Source organism: Hyla sarda, chromosome 3 (genome assembly GCF_029499605.1).
Source record: "Hyla sarda isolate aHylSar1 chromosome 3, aHylSar1.hap1, whole genome shotgun sequence".
Lineage (NCBI taxonomy): Eukaryota > Metazoa > Chordata > Amphibia > Anura > Hylidae > Hyla > Hyla sarda.
In genome coordinates this window covers 199,820,518-199,846,465 of record NC_079191.1, presented here as the reverse complement: position 1 = coordinate 199,846,465, position 25,948 = coordinate 199,820,518, and the positions used below count along the sequence as shown (strand labels likewise).

At 41.4% G+C, this 25,948-nt stretch overlaps 1 protein-coding gene across 4 annotated transcripts in view; it reads right to left on the bottom strand.

Annotated features, from left to right (window-relative positions):
• FAM135A (family with sequence similarity 135 member A) overlaps nucleotides 1-25,948 on the bottom strand; it is a 130,464-nt gene that overhangs the window by 72,935 nt on the left and 31,581 nt on the right. For all 4 annotated transcript variants that reach the window (XM_056565827.1, XM_056565830.1, XM_056565829.1 and 1 more), the window contains exons 3-6: nucleotides 23,767-23,872; nucleotides 7,924-8,003; nucleotides 1,441-1,580; nucleotides 1,284-1,354 (exon numbers count right to left, since the gene is read on the bottom strand). In XM_056565827.1, coding sequence (XP_056421802.1) covers nucleotides 1,284-1,354; nucleotides 1,441-1,580; nucleotides 7,924-8,003; nucleotides 23,767-23,872 — 397 coding nt within the window. The remainder of the gene's footprint in view (nucleotides 1-1,283; nucleotides 1,355-1,440; nucleotides 1,581-7,923; nucleotides 8,004-23,766; nucleotides 23,873-25,948) is intronic.

The window sequence follows — 25,948 nt, the reverse complement described above, 5'->3', positions numbered from 1 at the left end:
GTGTACAGGGCGTGATGTTTATTTTATTAAAGTAGTATCATGTAAGAAAACTTATAAGTTTTATATCGAAGGGGGTCCGAGTGCTGAGGCCCCTGCGATCTCATGGCCGCCACACCCCCTCTATATAGTTTTATGGGAGAGCCGGAAATTGTCAAACAGCTTTCCCATAATGCTATATTGCGGGGGGCCCATGCACTCAGGACCCCCCCCCCCCCCCCCCCCCCCCGCTATCTAAAACTTATTCCCTATCATTTGGATAGGGGATAAGTTTTCTTACATGAAAATTATCCTTTAATATTAGCATAGCGTTTTTGATAGATTACTTAAAATAAAATTTGCCAATTTATTTAACTAAAAAAATTTATTTTCAGTTTTGGTTTTCGGCCAAGCACAGTCAAAATTTACAGTTTCGGTCCAAAATTTCCCTTTCGGGGCATCCCTAATTAAAACAGTACTAAATTATGAAACAGCCCTACATTGCTCCCCAGGAAGATTCTGAGAGAGCAAAGCTTGGAAGACCCGTGATAGATCTGCCATGACCTCTTGAGATACAATTACAACCTTATGAAATCAGATAATGTACAGAATGGACAAGATCAGAGCAATACTACGGACATTGTAAAGGATTTATACCTTCTGTTTAACTTAACTAGGAATTATTCTGTATGGATATAGGTAGTGGTACAATACAGTAAAGACAAGTCAGGGGACGACCCCTTACAATTAATGTTTAAAGCACAATATGTATTTTCTTTTTCTGTTTATTGCCATTTACGGAGAAAAAATGGGTTTTATTATGCTGCACTGAGAAAATTCCTTGGTTCAAGCCTAAAAGATAGCCATATGATAACTTCAAACTCAAACCAACCATATAGATTAAAAATGGTCCTAAAACTGTGTATGTAAAGCAATGAGTGGAGCAGGTACCTGGGTGTAACAGTCATTACAAGTTGCTAGATATGTTAAGATTGCATATTTTCTTAATCATACAACCCCCTGAATCTTCCATTTCTTAAAACTTAAGGAGGGGGGGGGGGGGGGGGCAAACTACCTACTACCAAGCTTTATACTTATGAGTATAATATGCAACCAGCCAGAGAACACAAATTAACTCATTTCAGCACAAAGAAAAATTCTATACAAAATTGATTTAATAAGAATATCAAGATTAATTTACTACTATTTGTGGAAAAACTACATAACTACAGAAGTACATGAGTAAGACATGATGTCCCTTGAAAACACGCTATTCCTGTTAATGTAGCATTCAGTTCTGTACTTACGAATAATCTGTGTCTGTAAAGTACAGGTCAACGGAAAGTTGAAACACTAGTTCATTCAAGGTCTCCTCAATCTGTGGAAAGGTACATATTGTTAGAAGAACATTACTAAATCAATATGGCAATTCAGACTGTTCATCATGTGACAAGGGACTCTTACCTTTCTTTCATCCAGAAGCATCTTAACTTTGAAGTTCATCACATCATTGACTGCTACCTCCTCATTTTTGTACAGAATTTGGAAAATTTTACTGCAGATAACCGTATCTTGCACCGACGCTGGAAAGGCCAAGTCATCACCTTTAAAAAAGAAAAACAGGGCCACACATAATTTACTAAGCTAAAGTAAACTAAACTATTCCTTAAGCTATTCATCAAAATTTAAGTAGGGTCTTGTACTATAGAAAAAAAATCTCTAACTGGATAGAAGGCTCATCTTTTATCAATTTACTGCAGCCTTAGAAGGGCTAGATTTTTCATAATGAATTTTTTTTATGAAAAAAACTTCAATGCTAGGAGTACTTGCAGAATTTTTGTAGTGAGATTTTCTGATATTGTGCACCAAGTTGCATGTACTCAAAAGGAGGAGAAATATTAAGACTGGTGTCCCATACACAAGTTTTAAACCATAGGGCAGTGTTTCTCAAGCGCGGTCCTCAAGTACCCCCAACAGGTCATGTTTTCTGGATTTCCTTAGTCCTTCACAGATTATATAATTATGGTCAGTGAATCGGGAAATCCAGCATGACCTGTTGGGGGGACTTGAGGACCACGCTTGAGAAACACTGCCATAGACTGAAGTGAGAACTGCGAGGAACCCATTAAAAAGGACTGTGGCCATTTCTAAAAATGCAGTTTACTGGTATGTATAGATTTATCCAGCCCCCAGAAATTTTTAGAAATGACCACATGGCATTTTTAAAGCCAGAAAATATACCCATGCCTGCTATAAGCAAGTGTAGATTTGCACTGATTTTTAAACCATTTTCTGGCTTGAAACGAACAAACTTTGCTGGATTGTCTTCACATTTTCCCACAGAACACTTCATTAGTGACAAAAAGTCAAATCTGATCTTGCTGATTTACTACATTTATGGTCACTTAAAAACCAAAAGTAAATTGCATTTCTAGAAGCAATAATTGTACTCCCACTCCTGCTAAATGAATTTAGCAGAATTAATAGATATTCTGCATGTAAACAGCATAATGCATCACATAATTCATCAAACTACATCTTAGTAAAGGCTGCGGTAACATTTTTTCAGACAAATGGATTTCTATTTACAAAGTTCCCTTAAAGGAGTACTGTAGTGCAAATTTGTATTCTTCCCCTGTGCCCGGGTGCTAAAAGTAAAAAAAAAAAAAAGAAAAAACTTTGACTCACCTGCCGACGTTCCCCCGTTGCGTCCTCCAATGCCGGACTTCTTCCGCTTCTTGGGTAAGGGTGAGTCATACTACGCTCAGCTTTTGCTGGCCCCTATGTGGCTAGTAGAGGCAAACGCTCCATAATGTGTACCTCATGAGTATGAGAGGCAAATTCCTCAGTGTGTGATGAACTACTCATGTGAGCATGGTGACAATTCTGAGAAAACACCTTTAGTCCTTTTATTGTATCTCAAACAAACCCTTGCTAGCCTGACCTATCTCCTGGCTAGACTGAGAGGAGTCTAAGGCAGTGTCCCTAAGTGAACAAACATTCTTCTCAGGGTTAATATCCTCCTCTGAAAATGAAGAGAAGTCAGGGGGAAGCCTGGCTGGGTTGTTTGGAGGAGGCTGGTTAGTAGCAGGAGACGCCATGTTCAGCAACGCTGCGACAGAACAAACGGTCTTCTCCATTGCCTCTGTTTTAAATTGTGAGGCTGAAAGGCGCTACCTTAGTGGAGTCACGTGATCAGAGTCTGCACTGACACACGGCTCTCATCAGTCACTCTGGTATCGGAAAAGCAGCTCCCTATAATCTATTGCTAGAAACGACAAAAGCAACTAGCGCTCAAGGTCTATGACATATGGCACGATACAATTGATCTAGCTATATAAAATGTAATTTATTCAAAGTAAAAGTCCCCGTCAGCAGGGCCTTTGCTGTTGAAGAATCATTTTACATACTCTTATGAGATAAAATGCAACTAATTAGACACATAGAATTATTAAAAGTAGATATTGGTAAAAAGTTATTTTGAAAAGTCCTAAACTAAACCCAAACTTGATCCACAATAATCTCTTGATAGAAGTAAATAGATATTAAGTATGACCGCAAGTCAAACACAGTTTGAGATCTACAGAAATAAATGGTACGATGTACCACTCACCCGACTGGCGCAGATCCCCTGGTTCTTGCTGCCGGCTAAGTAAGAGACAAACTACTGATCCAGACCTCTTAGCAAGAGCATGATGCTGCGGATGGAGCGGCAATGTTAATGCTCCATCGTTGGTTTTGTTCCTCTCACAAAATAATGCACAAACTCCTGGTTCTTGCATTTGCACCGCTGGTGACGTGCAGACATTAGTGTATGGAGGTGATGACGAGGTGGCCGTAAATGTTGACACATTTGAATGTGTATATGAAGGTCCGGGTTAACATGTCAAGAGTGGATCTTAAATGGATAGAACAGTGGCAATTGGAGATAGGTGCTGTATGTATGTGGTACCGCCACATGCGTAAATGTCCGAACTATTTAAATATGTTAGTTAAACCGCACGGTCGATGGTGTACACGTAAAAGAACACTAAAGTCCAAAATTGTGGATTTTTGGTCACTTCACAGGGGTGTGGAAATTTAAAAAAAAAACTACTTGTCCAAGGGGCTAAAGCGGAACACAATCTACTTGTCCCTCAAGAAAATCCACTTGTCCTGATAGATTAAATAATTTCAACCAAAATAGTCTGATCCCCCCCCCCCCCACACTAGACCACCAGGGATGGATATAAAATCCCTTTAGACACTGCTGACAGCGGTGATCTAATGGTTTAATAGGTGATCGCAGCATCCAGGCTATTAGCGGCGGGAGAGCTGTAGCTAGCTCCTCTTACACCCGAGCCCAGAAAAGTCTAGATATAACTTTTTGATCACCATAAAAAATTTCTCATATGAAGTGACCAAAAATGAACAATTCTGGACTATTCTTTACATTTACACCGTTCACCATACGGTTTAATTAACATTATATTTTAATAGTCTGGACATTTCCAGAGAGCAGAGAGCACAGAGGTCCGACTGAAAAGAGATTTAAAAAGAAAAGAACTTCCTGTGGAGCATACGGCAGCGGATAAGTACTGGAAGGATTAATATTGTGAAATAGAAGTAATTTACAAATCTGTTTAACTTTTGGCACCAGTTAATAAAAAAAATTAAATTTCAGGGGAGTACCCCTTTAAGGGCAAAATGGGCTTAGTCCTCAAGGGGTTAAGACTTGAGGTCATACTTAATATCTATCTACTCCTATCAAGAGATTGGCCCTCATTTACTATTCTAAACCCGACCTCTTTTGTCGGTTTTTTTTGTCGCATCTTTGTCTGCGCCATGTCGCAGACATCGTGCGCCAGTCTGCGACACTATGCAACATTTTTTCCCGACGGACCTGATGTGGATTCTCCCAAACCCGAAATAGGGGCGTTACCCGACATTTCTGAGCTTTCCCACGTATTTATTAAGGTTTCCAACCCGAATTTGTTGAATTGTTGTGGATTTTTTCCCGACAGCTCAGAGGAGTTGGAAACCAAAACCTACAAAACCCACGTGCGACAAACAGGATGCGACATAATAATAAATACCAGGGGAAAAAAGCAGTCGGGTAAGAAAGCAAGATAGACTTACAACCCGATTTTCTTAGTAAATGAGGGCCATTATTGTGGATCAAGTTTGGGTTTAGCTTAGGACTTTTCAAGATAACTTTTTACCAATATCTACTTTTAATAATTCTATGTGTCTAATTAGTTGCATTTTATCTCATAAGAGTATGTAAAATGATTCTTCAACAGCAAAGGCCCTGCTGACGGGGACTTTTACTTTGAATAAATGACATTTTATACAGCTAGATAAATTGTATCGTGCCATATGTCATAGACCTTGAGCGCTATTTGCTTTTGTTGTTTCTATTTATTAATGTCTACACCTGCGGTCGGTGTTTAACTAGCTGCCCGGTCTTCACAGTGTAAATCCAGGAGTAGAGAGCCATCCCTGTATTTTTTGCTTTTCTATAATCTATTGCTGTTGATACGTGGCTGCCTCCCTGAAGAATAAATAATTATTGTTCTTATTATTACTTTACTTCTGCCCTGTTGTGAACAAATACCCAATTCCCCATCCGTCCTTGCCATATGATCAGCACTCAGGTCCATAACATGTCTGCCTATGAAGGCACGTGATCATTTAAATATCATTCTGGCTCATCCATAGGCAGACATGTTATGGGCTGGAATGCGTATCGCAAGGACGGACATGGGATTGAGGAGGCGGAGTCTCATTGTTGTTCCCAATGGTGCAGAAGTAAAATGACTGTCCATCAGTAAGTCCAATGTTACAACGATTAGAATGTTTTCCATTAAAAGTGACAGAAGGTGGCCTGTGCCATGAGTAAAGTGGAGAAAGGGTGGCATCTTCAGCAGGAGCATGTCCACAGCACACACAGCTCAAAAGAGTGTCCTCTATGAACACACGTCCCCGGACATTAAAATATTCACGCCCCACTCATAGTCAGCACTGTGAACACAAACCCTATTATACATTACCATTACCTAAATTGGCAGAGGGCATATAAGCCCCTATAAACGAGGAACAGGGGTGGGGGCTTAATAAACATACTAAAATAAAGTATATGATTACCCCCCCCCCCCCCCCCCCAAAAAAATTTGTTGTCAAAATACTATTCCATTACCTTGTGGTAGTCTAATGTGTGATGCAATATCCTGTAGAAAGCACATTTTGGTGTATTTTTTTTAAGCTGAACGCACAACACTGCACCTTTGTTGCCAAGTTGCAGATCATTATGTCTGAATATTATTTTTTGCTTGGTTGGCATGAAGAAAGCTACTGCAGCTACAAGGCATTCCTTGTCTATATTTCTGTAACTCCCTTATATCACTATATTACTGTTATTATTATTATTGTTAATAACAGTAAAAAAAAGCACTAGACTACGCCAAAATCAATCAGCATCAATAATCAAATCTAGGCATACCTGCTTTTATATGAGGTGTATCTCTAGTGGTCCTGGGTGATCCAAAGTATATCTGCATATGTTAACTAGTTATTGGGCAATATAACATTTCTTCTATGCTAACCAATAAACACATACAGGGATGGGGCTTAGCTACCAATGTGATCTGGCGCATTTTCAGGAGTTCCTGCCAGATGTATCCTAAGATCCAAAACATCCTTTAATCAGATACTGTCCTGCATATGGGGAGAAGAGGTCCACTGTCTGCAGTATAGGCAACAGTTGTGTTTACTGATGGATAGGACAAAACTGGCAAAACTGGGAAATCTTCTAGGCTGGATGCTTCTAGTGAGTGTTTGGGAGCATTGTTGAAAGACATGAGAACCTGTCTTCATTTTCTTGTGGTATATGGATGTACACCATCCCACCAATGATCACAGCATAGCCTAATAGCCATTCTAAATATAGACAACTTTCAATAAATGCAGCAATAGGGATCATTGTGATCAGAGTCTCATAATAAACACTGGTCAAGTGAGCGCTCACGTGACCAGCACTTATGAATATTTAAATCTAGCCGGCAGCCCGCCTCAAAGCACAAGTCAGCGCTGGAAGAGGGGAACCTTTGGGGGATCAGGGCTCCGGACTGCAGGTAGGTATAGCAGTCAGAGACCCCGCATTGGTCTCCTGTTCACCTACACTATAACCCAGTGTATTGGGTTATAGTGCGGGTGAACGGGTAACAGTTTTCCTTTAAAGGGGTACTCCAGTGGAAAACAAATGTTTTCAAATCAGCTGGTGCCAGAAAGTTAAACAGATTTGTAAATGATTTAAAAATCTTCATCTTTCCAGTACTTATCAGCTGCTGTATGCTCCAGAGAAAGTAGTTCTTTCCAGTCTGACCATAGTGCTCTCTGCTAACACCTCTATCTGTGTCAGGAACTGTTAAGAGTAGAAGCAAATCCCCATAACAAACCTCTCCTGCACTGGACAGTTCCTGACACGGACAGAGGTGTCAGCAGAGAGCACTATGGTCAGACAGGAAAGAACTACACAACTTCCTCTGTAGTATACAGCAGCTGATAAGTACTGGAAGGCTTGAGATTTTTAAATAGAATTAATTTTCAAATCTGTTTAACTTTCTGGCTCCAATTAATTTGAAAACATTTATTTTTCCACAAGAGAACCCCTAAGTAATATGTAGAAATAAAAAGAGCAATGACTGTATAGAGCACCCCTATTCTTCAGCACAAGCTCTGGAAACAGAAGGTTACTTTTTACCAATTTGTAATAAGAACAGTAACAATAATGTCCTTATCTCTTTAAATGGTTCAATGGGGAAGTTCACATTAGCATATAGCAGACTGGGATAGCTAAGCATATTGCTCTCTGAAGATTAGGAGTCTGGATTATGAGAAGTTTTTAATAAGTAGACATCAAACAGCAGAAAATATGAAGAATCACTACAACATGTAACATGTACATACCTGTGACACGCAGGAGACTTGCTTCTATTCTGTTTGGAATTCGTGGTGGAATTTTCATAGATGTTCGGAGCTGGTAAAATCTGAATAAAGACAAAGGTTATTGAGTGATATACAGCACTTTACAAATAGTGAACTCATTATCATGCGTACAATATATTTAGATCACTTGCAAGGCAATAGCTAAAAGTATTTCTGCCTCGTATCACAAGTTAAGATTATTCATATCAGAAAGGATGAACATTTATTTTTATAGGAGGAGATGGTTGTGGTATAGTAACATCATCTCAAGTATCAATCAATCAATTGCAGATACTAACAATATAAGATCACTGGGGTCTGACCACGTAGAACCCACTTAGTGGTAGAGCACTTTATGGGAATAAAGTCCCATAAACATTTCCCACCTATACAGTGGACTGGTGAAAAAATGCTTTTGGCTTAAATACCCCTTGTGATTGTCTTAGGCCATGTACTGGTCTACTGGGGAAAAAATATGAAAAGTAGCTCCAGAAGAAAGAGAACTTGCAATCAAATATACTCTATTAGATGTAGCTTTACTGTAATGCTTTTTTTCAAACTACCACTGAGCACCGTCAGCGGTAAATCCGTTATGAAATGACTGGAGTTTAGCGGAAGAAAAAATACTGCATGTCCCCTAACGGACCCTTGACGGGACAGAGCACAGCGGCAGTGTGATAGAGCCTTGGAAAATGGCCACCCGCATTGTCTGCCGGGCTGCTGCTCCAGTCTCAGAAACATCTGTGTTTCCGGGACTGGAGACGTGATGTCACACCACGCCCCCTCCATTTATGTCTATGGGAGGGGGCATGATGGCCGCCACGTCACGTCTCCAGTCCTGGGCCATCCTCCATCAGACATCTTATCCCCTATCCTTTGGATAGGGGATAAGATGTCTATGGCTGGAATACCCCTTTAATGTTATATTGTTCTAGGAATGTATCTAACAGTTTTGAAGCTTTCAACTGTACCTGCTGTGAGCAGTTCCTGAGGTAGACTGCCCCAAAAATTCACAGTTCTTATGCTAAAGAAGTTGTGTCGCCCCTTGAGACTAAGCCTTTACTTCTCCAGACAGAGGGAGTGCTCCCTGGGCCTTGTAGGGGGTTTAACCTGGGACAGTTTTTCCCCATATTTTTTTGTATGGGCCATATATCTCCCCTAAAACGTCTCTTCTCAAACAAATGTAATTCTTCTAATCTTTCCTCATAGCGAAGATGGTCCATGCCTCTTATTAGTTTAGTTGCACTCCACAATGTCCCTTTAATGAACTGGTGTCCAAAACTGACCAGCATATTCCAGGTGAGGCCGTACCAATGCTTTATAAAGGGGGAGCATTATGTCCCTGTCCCTCGAGTCCATGCCTCGTTTAATACATGACAATATCCTGCTGGTCTCAGAAGCAGCAGCCTGACATTGCATGCTATTCTGTAGTCTTTGATCTACAAGTACACCCAGATTCTTCTCTACCAGTGACTCTGACAGTTTAATCCCCCCTAAGACATACCATGCATGCAGGTTATTAGTACCCAGATGCATAACTTCACATTTATCCACATTGAACCTCATTTGCCAAGTGGATGCCCAGACACTTAGTCTATCCAAGTCATCTTGTAACCTATACACATCCTCTATAGACTGTACCGTGCTACAAAGCTTAGTGTCATCCGCAAAGATAGAAACAGAGCTGTTAATACCATCCTCTATGTCATTGATAAATAAATTAAACAAGAGCAGGCCCAGTACAGAACCTTGGGGCTCCCCACTAACAACCGGGGACTAATCAGAGTACAAATCATTGACCACCAATCTGTGGGTACAATCCTTAACACCTTAATGACGCCGGACTTAAATGTAAGTCCTGGAGAGCTGGTACTTAACGCACCAGGACGCATATTTACGTCCTATACATAACGGCGAGCATCGGAGCGATGCTCAGGTCATGCGCGGCAGGTCCTGGCTGCTGATAGCAGCCAGGGACCCGCCTGTAATGGCAGACATCCGCGAGCGCGCGGATGTACGCCATTAACCCCTCAGATGCCGTGATCAATACAGATCACGGCATCTGCAGTATTGCGGTCACAAAAATGGATGATCAGATTGCCCGCAATGCTGCCGCGGCAATCCGATCATCCAGCATGGCAGCCGGAGGTCCCCTCACCTGCCTCCACTGCCTTCCATGGGTCTTCTGCTCTGATCTGCGATCGAGCAGACAAGAGCAGAAGATGACCCATAATACTGATCAGTGCTATATCCTATGCATAGCACTGAACAGTATTAGCAATCGAATGATTGCTATAAATAGTCCCCTATGGGGACATAAAAAGCGTGAAAATAAAAGATAAAAAAGTTCAAAAAAAAATGTGAAAAACCCCCTCCCTCAATAAAAACGTAAATTATCCCATTTTCCCTATTTTATATACATATTTGTTATTGCCGCGTGCGTAAATATCCGAACTATTAAAATAAAATGTTAATGATACCGTACAGTGAACGGCGTGAACGTAAAAAAAAAAAGTCCAAAATTGCTTTTTCATAACATTTTATTCCAAAAAAAATTATTAAAAAAATGTATTAAAGTTTTATTTAAGCAAATATGGTATCAATAAAAAGTACAGATCACGGCGCAAAAAATGAGCCTTCATACCGCCGCTTATACGGAAAAATGAAAAAGTTATAGGTCTTCAAAATAGGGGGATTTTAAATGTACTAATTTGGTTAAACAGTTTGCGATTTTTTTTTAAAGCACTACAGTAATAGAAAAGTATGTGTATCATTTTAAATCGTATTGACCCAAAGTATAAAGAACACATGTCATTTTTACCGTAAATTGTACCGCGTGAAAACCAAACCTTCCAAAATTAGCAAAATTGCGGTCTTCTTTTTAATTTCCCCACATAAATAGTATTTTTTGGGTTGCACCATACATTTTATGATAAAGTGATTGATGGAATTACAACAGACAACTGGTCGTGCAGAAAAACAAGCCCTCATACTAGTCTGTGGATGAAAATGTAAAAGAGTTATGATTTTTTGAAGGCGAGGAGGAAAAAACTAAAATGTAAAAATAAAATTGGCTGAGTCCTTAAGGGGTTAAGCCAGTTTTCAATCCAATTACAAGCCAAAATTTCCAAACACAAAGACCTTATCTTACCTATCCGTCATCTATGAGGGACACTTTCAAACGCTTTTTCAAAATCTAAAAACACTATATTCACAGACATCCCTCAAGGCTTCTGCTCACCTTTTCATAAAAGAAAATTAGGTTGGTTTGACAACTTCTATCCTTAGTAAACCCATGCTGGCTATCACTTAATACTACAGGGATGTGGGAATTGTATCGCCCGACACCCGGGGCATGCAGTTCCGGGTGCCGGGCAGGTTCTACTTCAGGCAAGAAGCGCTAAATGCCGGAAGAATTCACATATGATGGGGCAAGACTGTCTTGCCCAGTCACTAAACTGCTATAGACCGCAGCTGCATGATGCAGCCTATAGCGAGCCTTCCTGGAAGAGGTGCATGCGGTGAGTGACGTCATTGCACGGGCTGCGTATGACGCCGGGATGATGACATCCATCTGAAGTTTGCTAGAGAGATTTTGGATGATCCAGAAGAAGATTGGGAGAATGTCATATGGTCAGATGAAATCAAAGTAGAACTTTTTGGTAAAAACTCAACTCGTCGTGTTTGGAGGAGAAAGAATGCTGAGTTGCATCCAAAGAACACCATGCCTACTGTGAAGCATGGGGGTGGAAAAATCATGCTTTTGGGCTGTTTTGCTGCTAAAGGAAAGAATTAATGGGGCCCATGTATCGTGAGATTTTGAGTGAAAACCTCCTTCCATCAGCAAGGGCATTGAAGATGAAACATGGCTGGGTCTTTCAGCATGACAATGATCCCAAACACACTGCCCGGGCAATGAAGGAGTGGCTTCGTAAGAAGCATTTCAAGGTCCTGGTGTGGCCTAGCCAGTCTCTAGATCTCAACCCCATAGAAAACCTTTGGAGGGAGTTGAAAGTCTGTGTTGCCCAGCGACAGCCCCAAAACATCACTGCTCTAGAGGAGATCTGCATGGAGGTATAGGACAAAATACCAGCAACAGTGTGTGAAAACCTTGTGAAGACTTACAGAAAACGTTTGACCTCTGTCATTGCCAACAAAGGGGGTGTGTGTATATACATACATATACACATACACATACATACATATACACACACACACACACACACACACGTATTGAGATGAACTTTTGTTATTGACCAAATACTTATTTTCCACCATAATTTGCAAATGAATTCTTTAAAAATCAGAATGTGATTTGATGGATTTTTTTTTTCCTCATTATGTCTTTCATAGTTGAAGTATAATTATGATAAACATCACAAGCCTCATCTTTTTAAGTGGGAGAATTGGTGGCTGAATGAATACTTTTTCCCCCCACTATACCATACTTTCAACTTACGATGGCCTCTCAGAGCCCATTGTATGTTGAAGGCAGCATCAACATACAATGCTTCTGTGTGTCGGGGCCATTGCAAAAACGGTTACCCGGCAGCGCTGACTGCTTCAGCAGCCGTCAGAAAGCCATTTAATATGCCTCGTTCTGCCTCCTGTCACTCACATGTCTTCCTGTTACTCATGCAGGTCTCCACTGTGAGCGCCATGAGCTCCGTGCAGCCCCTCCAGTGCAGCCATGGCCAATAGCCTGCAGCATCTTGCTGCAGACATCCAATGGGCTGCTGGCTCCCCTCCCCTACCCCTTCTTGGGTAGCTGTAGTGTACAGGATCACAGTGGAGGACATTCTGATCTCCCTGAAGGTATTTACAGAACAGTACAGTACTGTATGGGATGTCACACATCACATACAGTACACACAATACACCCCATACAGGGGCGTGGAAATTTAATATAAAACTACTTGTCCATGGGACTACAACGGAGCAAAATCTACTTGTCCCTCATGACGATCCACTTGTCCAGAACAGTTTTCGCTTTTACACAAATGTTTTCCTCTTTTCCCTATAATAGCCATAACTAACTACTATAGTGACACCTTTTAATTTTTCAATAACATTCTCTGAACCAAAAAAAAAATAAAAAATTATAAATCGGAGAAGTGAAATTGAAATAGTAAAAGATAATTTAGCAAATTTGGTGGTTTTCTTTTCTACACCATTGAGCTAACATGTGGTTTTAATACTTTAGGTCGATCTGATTACAGCAATACCAGTTTTGTATAGTTTCCGTAATGAATTTTTTTTTAATTGCCATTTTCTGACCCCTGTAGCTTTTTTTTTTTTTTATTTTCTCCCACATTCGAGGCTGTATGAGGGCTCATCTTTTGCGCCATAATCAGTTTTTTGTATTGGTACCATTTTGGTATTGATCTGACTTTTAATCACTTTTTTTCTGGATAGTCTAAAAAAAAACTGCAATTCTGTGGTTTGGTATTTTTATTTACATTTACGTCATTTACCGTACAGGACACAATGTTATATTTTAATAGTTCGTACAATTATGCACACAGCGATACCAAATATGTTTGTTTTTATTATGTTTACATGTTTTTATATAGGAAAAGGGGGTGATTTGAACTTTTAATATGGAAGGGGTTAATGTGTGTCTTTTAAACTTTTATAAAAAAAACATTTCTTTTTACATTTTATTAGTCCCTTAGGGGACTTTTAGGAGGAACCATTACATTCCTCATACAGATAAAGGCCGTTCTATTGAACTCCATTGATCTGTATGCTCTACGATCCATTGATAGAGCCTAGTCAATGACAGAGCCACAGATACCATGGAACAGAGGTAAGCCCACCGGCTACCTCCATATTGGATCATCACAAGGTGACTGCACTGTGGGGAGGGGCGCAGGGCGATCCACCCCACTGGACTACCAGGGAGTATTCACATGTCCCTTTAGATGCAGCTGAAAGCTTTGGCAGTGGCGATCTAAAGGGTTAATAGCCAGCCAACCAGCCACGGCAATCGCTGCATGCTGGCTATTAGCAGCGGCGCCCAGCTACTGAAAACAGCTGGGGGCTGCGGAGTAGAGAGTGGGCTCGAGTCAGTAGCCTGCTCCATACACTCTGTGCGCTGCAGCGCTTGTCGGGGGCTTTCAGGTATGGTCCGTGCTTAGTGCCTTAAAAAATTCACATGCCCGGAGCTGCATGTCCCGGGAATCGGGCGATAGAAATCCCACATTCCTGTGTTATTTAGTGTTTATTTGAAAATCTCCCACCTGTCATCTGTATCAGTATTTGACCACAGTTCCTCCCAGTCTATGTCCTGTACTGCAGCTCTTATCCCAGGGAAATTTGCCTTTTTAAAATTATATGTTTTTGCCCTCCCAACCTGTCGGTTTTGTACACTTTAAGCGAAAAGTAACTATATTGTGGTTACTATTACCAAGGTTTTCCCGCACAGTTACATTACCAACCAGCTCTGCGTTGTTGGAAATGATCAGATCCAACAAGGCATCACTTCTTGTTGGGTCCTCCACAAACTGGCCCATAAAATTATCCTGCAATAAATTTAGGAATTTTCTCCCCTTTGTAGTTTTAGCCAGCCCCCGGCCCCAATCTATATCTGGATAGTTAAAATCTCCCATTATTACCACTGTACCCGCCCGGGCAGTCTTCTCTATTTGTGTATGCAGCCGACCTATCTTCTCAGTGGTGTTGGGGGTCTGTAGATTACACCAAAAATTATATTTTCAGTGTTTTCCTCTCTTTGTAATTCTACCCACAGTGATTCCACATCCTCAGAATCATCACACACTATGGCATCGTTCACACTGACTTTCATACCACTTCTTACATACAGACAGACTCCACCACCTTTTCTGTTCATTCTATCCTTGCGAAACAATGTAAACCCCTGCAGATTAACAGCCCAGTCATGTGAGGAGTCCAGCCATGTCTCAGTGACCCCAACTATATCAATATGTTAATATTTCTGACAACTACTTTGAAAGATACCTGTCACGTCTGTAGCAACAATGTGAATGAACAATACATACGGCATTAATGCCTATTTATGTGGCACTCCTTAGCTGTACAACAACAACATTACAGCCATAACATTTTCTTAGAAAAAACAACATACTTATAGATTTAGAAACTGTAAAAACAGTAAGGCTATTTTCACACAGGCATAATTGGGCAGAATGTGAATAGAGAAAACAGACATGGTCGCACATCCACAACATGCACATGGATCTAATGCTTCTCAGCAACATTTATTAAACAGGTCATTTGTGTATTTTATGATCATGAAGTGCAAGCCCACTAGCCACATCACGGCCACCTGTAGGTAGCGGGTCCCTAACGTCCCTAGCATGAAATGGCGTAGCATTGGCAGGCCGCCACCACCGCTGCAACACCAGTGCCCACAGGAGGAAAAACCCACTGGCAGAGCAGCCCCAATGCCACTCAAACCAACACCAGGGCCACGCCTCCCCAAAGACACAGTGCCACACCAGCAACGGACGCCACACAGCACCACACCAGTGAGAACAAGGTGTAAAAGCTCACTTACCATGTGACTGGAAGGCTGTCAGAAAGGAAGGGGCCCTATGCCGCTTCCTGCTAATTATTTTTACTTGCTCTGCACTCTGCTCCTCCCCCCTCAGCCCAGCCCTATATAAATTAGCAGGAAGCTGTACAGGGCCCTTTCCTTCCTGGCAGCCTCCCAGTCTGACTGGGAGCACATGATAAGTGAGCTTTTACACCCTGTTCTTACTGGTGTGGTGCTCTGCGGCATCCATTGCTGCCGCGGCACTGTGTCTATGGGGAGGCGCATACCTGGGAGTGGTTTGAGTGGCATTGGGGCTGCTCTGCCAGTGGGTCATTCCACCTGTGGTCACTGGTGTTACGGCGGTGGTGGTCGCCACCCAGTGCTACGCCATTTTATGCTAGGGACGTTAGGGACAGGTGGCCGTGACGTGGCTAGCGGGCTTGCACTTCATGATTATAAAGTACACTAACGACCTGTTAGTTTAATAACTGTTGCTGAGAAGCATTAGATCATTGTGCATGTTGTGGATGTGCGACCATGTCTGTTTTCTCCATTTGAATTCACATAATTGTGCAGAATGTCCGCACTGAATATTTCGCACGAACATTCCGCTGCTGAAGAGTCCCAGTGATTTTAATAGGATTCTGCTGCACTGTTAATACTGCAGAATATCCGTGCCAGATGTTTCTGGCATGAAGATTCAGATGCAGGCCGGCCGCAGAAAAAATATTCAAGTCATAGCCTAAGGCTAGGATTACATATGTGCATCGTCCAGCATCTTTTCCCTCCAACGGAAAATGTGCCGGAGGGAAATGGATGCTAGAAATGATCCCATTCATTTGAAGGGGACAGTTCACATTCATCCGGCATCTCAGTTTGGAAGCCAGAGGGTTGGACTCGGCGGACTGGCACCAGACAGGGGAATGCATCTTGCTGCGTGACTCCTGGCATTCAATTGACACTGGATGCTACACAACTGATGACTACTGATGCATGTTCTCATCAGTTGTGGCATCAGTTGCATTGAGATTTAGGCTGGGTCTACACATTACGGATACTGGATATAGGCAATCCTAGCTTTAAAGTTTGTTTTGTTTGTAGAGAATAGGTCCATGCAACTGACATTAACTGCTACTCTGGGAATGAGTTACCGTGGGCTGCTGGTAGGCGACTTTCCTCAATAAAGTGACATATTCACACATACTACTAATATAACGGGGGGGGGGGGGGAAATCTGTCACTTTGGATCAAACTATTTTTATTTAAAAAAATTATTGTGCAACAAAGACTTAAGTACAAAGATCAGATGTACTACATCGCATGCCAAAGACAGATATAAATAGTACCAATTACAAGGTTATTGCAATGAAAACAAAAACAATAAAAACAAAAAAGCAAAACAATCAACCAGCTGCCGTGTGGTTTTTCATAAGGAGACAAGTAGTGAGGACTCAAGATATAAAGTGTTAACTGACCCCAAAACTGGTAAATTTAATTCAAGTATATAGCATATTTCTAAGTTTTTGAAGAAATCTTGATGTAGCTATGTCTAAGGCTCCTTTCAAACTACTGTTTACGTCTGGTAGGTGACGTCCGTTCGGAAGATAGATGGAGAAAATGTGTGTATGTCATTTCTTTTTCCTGCTATCATAATGGGACTTCTAAGGGACGTTAGAGGACTCCCATTCAAGTGAATGGGATCCTCTTTGCCCGTTATAACTCCCATTTTGCAGCGTTAATGGCAGCCAAAGTAGAAAAGAGCCCTTAACGTCTGTTTGTAACTGAGAAACAGTGATAGTGTGAAAAAAGCCTGAGAGAGAGAGAGAGAAAGTGTTGTAAAGGTTAATAAACAGAAGTGTTGGAGGATTATAACTCAGACATTACAGTACAGAGTGCACATCTCCAGGCCACTGGGGAATATGCAGACAATACCGACAATAGTTATCACTGGGCGCTGGAATGTCAAATAGCACAGACTGCAAAATAATTGACTCCACTTCTCAGGCGTCGGAAATACAGTTAACAGGACATAGGTCATCACGCAGAAGGCATTGTGCTTACACGCTGTTTATTATCAACTGAGAAACAATATTAACTCTCAAGATCACAGTCAGAAGGTAAGTGTAGTATAATCATGACACTACAGTCACTATGGTACTAGCTGTATAACCTCCAATACCAGTCGTCTTCAACCTGCAGACCTCCAGATGTTGCAAAACTACAACTCCCAGCATGCCCGGACAGCCGTTGGCTGTCCGGGCATGCTGGGTGTTGTAGTTTTGCAACATCTGGAGGTCCGCAGGTTGTAGACCACTGTCCTATACTTTACATTGCACGGATCCCTCGACATACGATGGTTTCAACAAACGATGGTCCATTTGGAACGGATTACCATGTTGAGGGACCACTGTATGTAAGAAAGTACTGTCTGTCAGAGTGAGCCCCTCTACAGACATTGGGGGAGATTTATCAAAACCTGTCCAGAGGAAGCATTGCTGAGTTGCTGATAGCAACCAATCAGATCGCTTATTTCATTTTTCAGATGCCTTTTCAAAAATGAAAGAAGCCATTTGATTGGCTGCTATGGGCAACTCAGCATCTTTTTCTCTGGACAGGTTTTGATAAATCTCCCCCTTTGTCCAAATACATAAGGGCACATCTAACAGAAACAAAGATATCTAAGCACAAGAAGGGTCTTGACCCATTCTGAACACCGGCATATTTACTTCATACTGTATGGCTGAGCTGGCCAAGGCTGGGCTAACATGTCTTTTGTGCCACAGGTTTAGGGCATACACCAGGCCAGCTCCTGGTATGATGTACGATCTGAATGTGTCAATAGGCTTCCGCTGCCAGACAGGCCTGAGGAGTGTAATTTTACTCTTCATTGCATCTCTTTTAGGGATCGACCGACTATCAGTTTGGCCGATTTTATCGTCCGATAATCACGATTTTGGGCATTATCGGAATCGCCAATTACCTTGCCGATAAGCCCCCGCACTGCCCCCTCTGCACTTCTGGCTCCTGCTGCGTTCTGCGTTACACTGTGCGCAATGACAAGTGACGTGACACGACGTGACATCACCATCAGTGCGCACAGTGACAGTTCAGGAGGACGCCACCGGAGCCAGATGTAAAGTGGACCCCGGGAACAGGTAATTATAAAACCGGGGATGGAGGAGGCAATGGGGCCGGGGCTTTGCGGTGCGATGCGACGCGGTGGGGAGGTAGGGGGGTGCGGAGCGGTGCGGCGGTGGGGGGGGGGGGGGGGAGCGGTGATAGGACTCGGGAGGGGGTAGGGAGAGAGAAGCGGGTGGTGGCGGTGGCGGTCTCTGGCCCCGCAAAAGCCACTGCAGTTCATGGATTTAAAGCGCCCGCTTTAAATAGATGATCTGCAGCGGTGTCACGGGGGGTAAATAGCCGATAACTTATGCCGGAATATCGGTATAAGTTATCGGCCCTAACCTCCACCGATTATCGGTATCTGTATCGACCCTAAAAAAACGATATCGGTCGATCCCTAATCAAGAAAAAAATAAAAATAATGGAGTCGGTAAATATAGTAGACTGATTTATTCCATTCTAGGTGTTCCTATAAATAAATACCATTTTTTTTTTTATATATATATATCAACTGGCTCCAGAAAGTTAAACAGATTTGTAAATTACTTCTATTGGAAAAATCTTAATCCTTTCAGTACTTATGAGCTTCTCAAGTTGAGTTGTTCTTTTCTGTTTAAGTGCTCTCTGATGACACGTGTCTCGGGAACCGCCCAGTTTAGAAGAGGTTTGCTATGGGGATTTGCTTCTAAACTGGGTGGTTCCCGAGACACGTGTCATCAGACAGCAGTTAGACAGAAAAGGACAACCTTAACTTCAGAAGCTCATAAGTACTGAAAGGATTAAGATTTTTTAATAGAAGTAATTTACAAATCTGTTTAACTTTCTGGAGCCAGTTGATATATATAAAAAAATAGTTTTTTCCTGGATAACCCCTTTAATAAGTTCAGCAGCAGATATGTTTTCATTTACTTCCACAACATATGTTTAATGATTTGATAACCAAATGTATTGGTAACTGTATCTTTCCCTTTCAGACGACATAACGCCACACAATATAGTGTGCAGCCTGTTAAGATGAAAATGGATACAGCCAAGAGGACAAATAGCTATCATTTCCAAGAGTCTTTCCAGTGCCCATTTTAGCAGCACACATGATATTTCTAATTAAGTTGCGCTGTTCTGCAACATTACACCTCTCCTGACATTTACCACTTGTTTCATAATTTACAACAATCCAGAGGAACAGATGATAAAACATTCTACAGCAAATTATTTAACATGCCACAATGTAAAGCACCTGTTGGGGAATCGGTCATAGTTGAAGGGGTTATCTGACGGTATGTTCTGCCAATCCGCTTTTAACACCACGCCTCCTTCATTGTTTACCAGTCACAGCTCTGCACACTTAGTAGTGGTTGCGTCTGGTATTAAAGGGGTTATCCAGGAAAAAACTTTATATATATCAACTGGCTCCAGAAAGTTAAACAGATTTGTAAATTACTTCTATTAAAAAATCTTAATCCTTTCAGTACTTATGAGCTGCTGAAGTTGAGTTGTTCTTTTCTGTCTAAGTGCTCTCTGATGACACGTGTATCGGGAACTGACCAGAGTAAAAGCAAATCCCCATAGCAAACCTCTTCTGCTCTGTGCAGTTCCCGAGACAAGCAGAGATGTCAGCAGAGAGTACTGTTGCCAGACAGAAAAGAACAAATAAACTTCAGCAGCTGATAATTATTGGAAGCGTTAAGATTTTTTAATAGAAGTAACTTACAAATCTAGGGTAACAAATAACCGTATGTGCACTCACCGCTCAGCGGAGGTCAATGCGTCCTGGGGTCCGGATCAAGGGGCACTGAGTCACAGCATAGGTGGGTGTTGGTAGTGCCCCGTGATCCGGAACCCAGGACGCATTGACCTCCGCTGAACGGTGAGTGCACATAAACTGCTTTGTTACCCTACTTATTGATACTTTCTCTGTAGTATATGCACCCCGCAGGAGGTATTGACTCAGGTTGCCGGGATTGGTATCCGCATCGTATACAGGTGAAGTTGCCTCTTAGTGTGCCTTACCCAGGTGTAATTTACAAATCTGTTTAAAGGGGTTATCCAGGAAAAAACTTATATATATATATCAACTGGCTCCAGAAAGTTAAACAGATTTGTAAATTACTTCTATTAAAAAATCTTCATCCTTTCAGTACTTATGAGCTTCTGAAGTGGAGTTGTTCTTTTCTGTCTAAGTTCTCTCTGATGACACGTGTCTCGGGAACCACCCAGTTTAGAAGCAAATCCCCATAGCAAACCTATTCTACTCTGTGCAGTTCCCGAGACAAGCCAGCAGAGAGCACTGTTGCCAGACAGAAAACAACAACTCAACTTCAGCAGCTGATAATTATTGAAAGGATTAAGATTTTTTAATAGAAGTAATTTACAAATCTGTTTAACTTTCTGGAGCCCTGGAATACCCCTTTAAAAGCTCAGTCCTATTCACTGGTAGCTGTAGTGAACTGCAACATCAAGGATCATTGTTGCTAATAGCATATGTATGTACCTAGTAAACAAAGGGTTTGCAATATCTGCGGCCCCTAGACAAACCTATAGAGCAGTGTTTCCCAACCAGGGTGCCTCCAGCTGTTGCAAAACTACAACTCGAAGCATGCCCGGACAGCCTGTGGCTGTCCGGGCATGCTAAGAGTTGTAGTTTTGCAACAGCTGGAGGCACCCTGGTTGGGAAACGCTGCTATAGGGGGACTCTGATTTCAGTTTTTGCTGACCTCTTATGACTATAGGGGCAAATTAACCTCAGGGCCAAAAGCCAGAAAAATCTAAAAATCTTGAAACATGTTAAAAAAAAAAAAAAAAAAAAAAAAAAACAATATATATATTACAATGCAATTGGGTGTACTGCTTAAATTAGTAACTGGTAAGATTTTGGGTCACATATATAAAAGAAATTAAACATGAAAGGAAAAATTAAGAGGGAAGTTTCGAAACAAGTCCAGCGCTGCAGCGAGCCGCTTGAGGCTTTCCAGATTTAGATCCTACTCTTAGTGCCTGATTATGTTTTCCCAATTACCAACTAAAGCCAAGAGACTCACAAAAGAATGAAAGAAATGTACACATTGCCGACTGCAGGACAGGTCCGGCAAAGCATTAAGGGAGTCAGTGGGAACCTGCATTTGTCCCTCTGCTTGAAAATAATTCATTTCTCCCCACAAGTCAGGTTGACAAATCACGGTTTCCATTTTCACTTGTATGGGGAACTTTTAATGATTTCGAAATAAAGGAACTCCACCATATATCCTGCTCAGGGGGAGGCTTTTCATTTATTGTTTCTGAACAAACTGATACATTTTAATTCCCACACAAATCAACACATTACAATATCATATACAGACAAAACACAGCGATATATACAAATTCAGGTAGATAAACTAGCACTAAAGTATTAGTCCACAGAAGTATACACATCTCAGTACCAGATACACTACATATAATAATGATACTGTAAAAGGGGTACTCCGGTGGAACACTTTTTTATTTATTTTTTATTTTTATTTTTTAAATCAACTAGTGTCAGAAAGTTAAACAGATTTGTAAATGACTTCTATTAAAAAACCTTAATCCTTTCAATACTTATTAGCTGCTGAATACTACAGAGGAAATTATTTTCTTTTTGGAACACAGTGCTCTTGGCTGACATCATGACCAAAGTGCTCTCTGCTGACATCTCTGTCCATTTTAGGAACTGACTAGAGCAGCATATGTTTGTTATGTGGATTTTCTCCTACTCTGGACAGTTCTTAAATTGGACAGAGATGTCAGCAGAGAGCACTGTGCTCCTGATTCAGCAGAGAGCTCTGTGTTCCAAAAAGAAAAGAATTTCCTCTGTAGTATTGAGCAGCTAATAAGTACTGGAAGGATTAGTTTTTTTAATAGAAGTCATTTACAAATTACTGCATCTGAAGAAAGGTCACATGACCTGAAATGCATCATGCCTGGCGCTTATCTCAAGGATTTTATCCACATGTCGTATTGAAGTCTCTCCATGTCAATGCTTTTAACGTGATGAAAATAAAGGTGAAGTTTCTTATCTACTGGCATCTACCTGCTTTCTTCTTCTAAACTTGGAGGATTACTTTGCCGTGCGGTGACCGGGTGAGCTGACAACCTGTTACTTTGCTAATTTACAAATCTGTTTAACTTTCTGGCACCAGTTGATTTAAAAAAATAAATAAATAAAGTTTTCCACCGGAGTACCCCTTTAAGGCTTTGGCTCCATAATGCAATGCTCCCAATCTGACATAGAGTTTACATGGGTGAATGTCTGCAGGAAAAATTTCTGTACGGACATTCACCCAACAGCGGAGCACCCAGTCAAGGGGGCACCATAACCCAATGCCTAGTGTAGCCACATCAAACAATGCATGCTCTTTTTGTCTTGCATGCCCAAAAGTCCTTTACACATTTATATTAATCCCCCGAGGAGTCTGACATTTTATGAAAGTTTTCATTTAAAGATTAAAAGATGAGTTTTAATAAGCTTTCCAACTGCTCTGTATTGTTTGTGTATTCAAAGAATAGCTAAGGCTACTTACACACTGCCGTTATGACACGGCAATGTGACGGCCATCAGGGAACCCGGGGAGAATAGCGGGAGAAAAGAACTTAACGGCCGTTCTCGACTGGGCACAACGGTAGTGTAAAAGTAGCCAAAGAGGAAAAAAAGAGAAAATAAAAATAAAAAGTTCACCATGTAACATAATTCGTGCAAACAAATAAAAAGTGGAGTAGATGCCAATAATGACCAGTTACATACCAGATTTACTTTAGATCAGAAAGTAACAGGACCTGTGTGCACCATCTGCATAAAGCTGGCCAAAAACAAACCTGTTGCCAAACACAGACAGGTATTTGTCTCTATTCCACTTTAAACATAAATATTGGCTCAGACAAGTGTATGTTTATTTCGGTTACTGAAGTCCCCAATGCCTGATCTCTCTTTCCCCTGACAGACGGAGATTCAAGCATCTTCTACTTTTATTTCATACCCATGTCCACCATGTTTCTTTGTTTTTTTAAATGCATTCTGATAGAAAATTAGAACTGCATAATGGTTTCTGCTGGGCATCAACACATGCCGGGAGCTGCTGACTAGGCCAATAGTACAGAAATGAACCAATAAAAAGGAAGATTGAAATGAACCAGGGAATGTGTCTCATAAACCAGAAGACGATACTTACCCTCTCTGAAATAGATCCACATTGTAAAACTTCTGGAGCTCCACTGAAAACTCCACTGTTGCTTGAACATCACTCATTTTGATTTCAGATGAAGATTCACTATTTACTAAAAAGAGAGGGAAAGGAATAGAATATAAAACAACTAATATTAAAATATAATAACTATAAAATATAAAAAAGTTAGAAATATAAGATAAATTAAACAGATTATTCAGACACTCGTATATAATGCCATTCCCCTAAAGTGCACCTAAAATTTCACACATAAAAGTTAATAAGCCCTAAGTTGTGACCAGATCAATGTCTTTTTTTTTTTTTTGCTCAAACAAAGCATTTTACCATTGTTATTTAACCATGAATGACCGTCACTAAATTTTGCTTAAATCCTGGACAAAGCTGCCCGATCCCCCGGATTTCCCTCGCGCATGGAGCAGTGACGTCTTCCAAACTGAGTGGTGGCCGGCATGCCCCCTCCATACATCTCTATGGGAAAGATGAGGATACAGTGCTCGTGTATCTCAGGCTCTCCAATAGAGATTCATGGAGGGGGCTTGTCAGCCACCGCTATGCCTAAGAGCTGCCATCAACAACATGTGGCTTTTCAGCTGTGGCTACTACTTTTGTTTACAGCAGAGAACATGGCTTTAGCTTCTTGGGACCAGAATGGCCATATGCAGGTAGAGTATACAGTGGTCCATCAAGTTACAATATTAATTGGTTCCAGGATGACCATTGTATGTTGAAACCATTGTATGTTGGGACCATAACTCTATGGAAAATTGGATAACTAATACATATAAAGCAAGTCCTTACATATAAAAGTAAGAAAAAGCTGCTGCAACCTGTAAAGGACATGAGCTTCTGCAGGGTCCTGTACAGTACACGCAATGTCCCAAAAAGGTAAAATAAACCCGCCCTCACCTGGTATCCAAAAGAGGCATCTAACCCTGGCACAGGTAAAGCGTAGTACAGCCTCGCGTGCTGCACTGGGAGTCGCACGCCGAGGGCTCTGTATCAGTATGTCGGGAGGCAGAGACAGGGGTCGGGGCAATGCAAGTGCTCGCTGTTTCATATGCAGGCAGAGAGCGAGTTATAGGGAAAAGGGGGGGGGGGGGTAGATTTATCAAAAACTGTGCAGAGGAAAAGTTGGGACAAAAGGCGCAGAGGATTTTGGTCCTGCGTCTAACCACGCTTAAGCATAATGTATCACCCAGCTTTAGAGAATCAAAATGATAAGAACAACAATTAACGTGTATAGGGTGTGCCTAAAATATAACTTTTAATCAAGGCTATTTAAAAAGACTTTTTGTAAGAATAAGTGTACTTGTGTAGTGTAGTCATCAAAAACAAAAAAAATGACAAGGGATGTGGTTGATGTAGACAGCCCAACCAGGTCTCCCAAACATCAAATACTCCGCCATAAATAGGTGGTAAATTGGTAGGAGAATTTGATGTTTGGGAGACCTGATTGGGCTGGCAAGGCCAAGCAGGGCTCACTTGGGCCATCCTGTCTACATCAACTTCATCCCTTGTAATTTTTTTGTTTTTTGTGACTGTCTACACAAGTACACTTATTCTTACAAAAAGTCTTTTTAAATAGCCTTGATTTAAAGTTAAATTTTAGGCACACCCTAGACACATTAATTGGTGTTCTTATTTTGATTATCTGAAGCTCGGTGATACATTACGCTTAAGCGTGGTTAGACGCAGGACCAAAATCCTCTGCGCCTTTTGTCCCAACTTTTCCTCTGCACAGTTTTTGATAAATCTCCCCCTTTTTCCCTATAACTAGCTCTCTGCCTGCATATGAAACAGCCGAGAGCGAGCACTTGCATAGCCCCGCCCTCTGTCTCTGCCTCCCGATATACTGATACAGAGCCCTTGGCATGCGACTCCCAGTGCAGAGGGTTAGGAGAGAAAAGGCACAACATCAGAGAGGAGGAGACTCAGTAGCAGACTGCCGAGCTGGGGGCTGACTCATCTATGCACACTCCCCAAAGGGGTCATTTTGTTAACAAAAAACTAAAAAAAAGGCAGGATGAGGCGCATCATGAGTTAGAGACAGATAGATGTAGGAGTGATTTAGGGAAACATTACTTTGGTCTGGACTGGCAGGAGAACAAAATCAGGAAGTGCAGTCTGGCGATAGGCAGTGAATAGCACTCGCTTGTGTATGAAACAG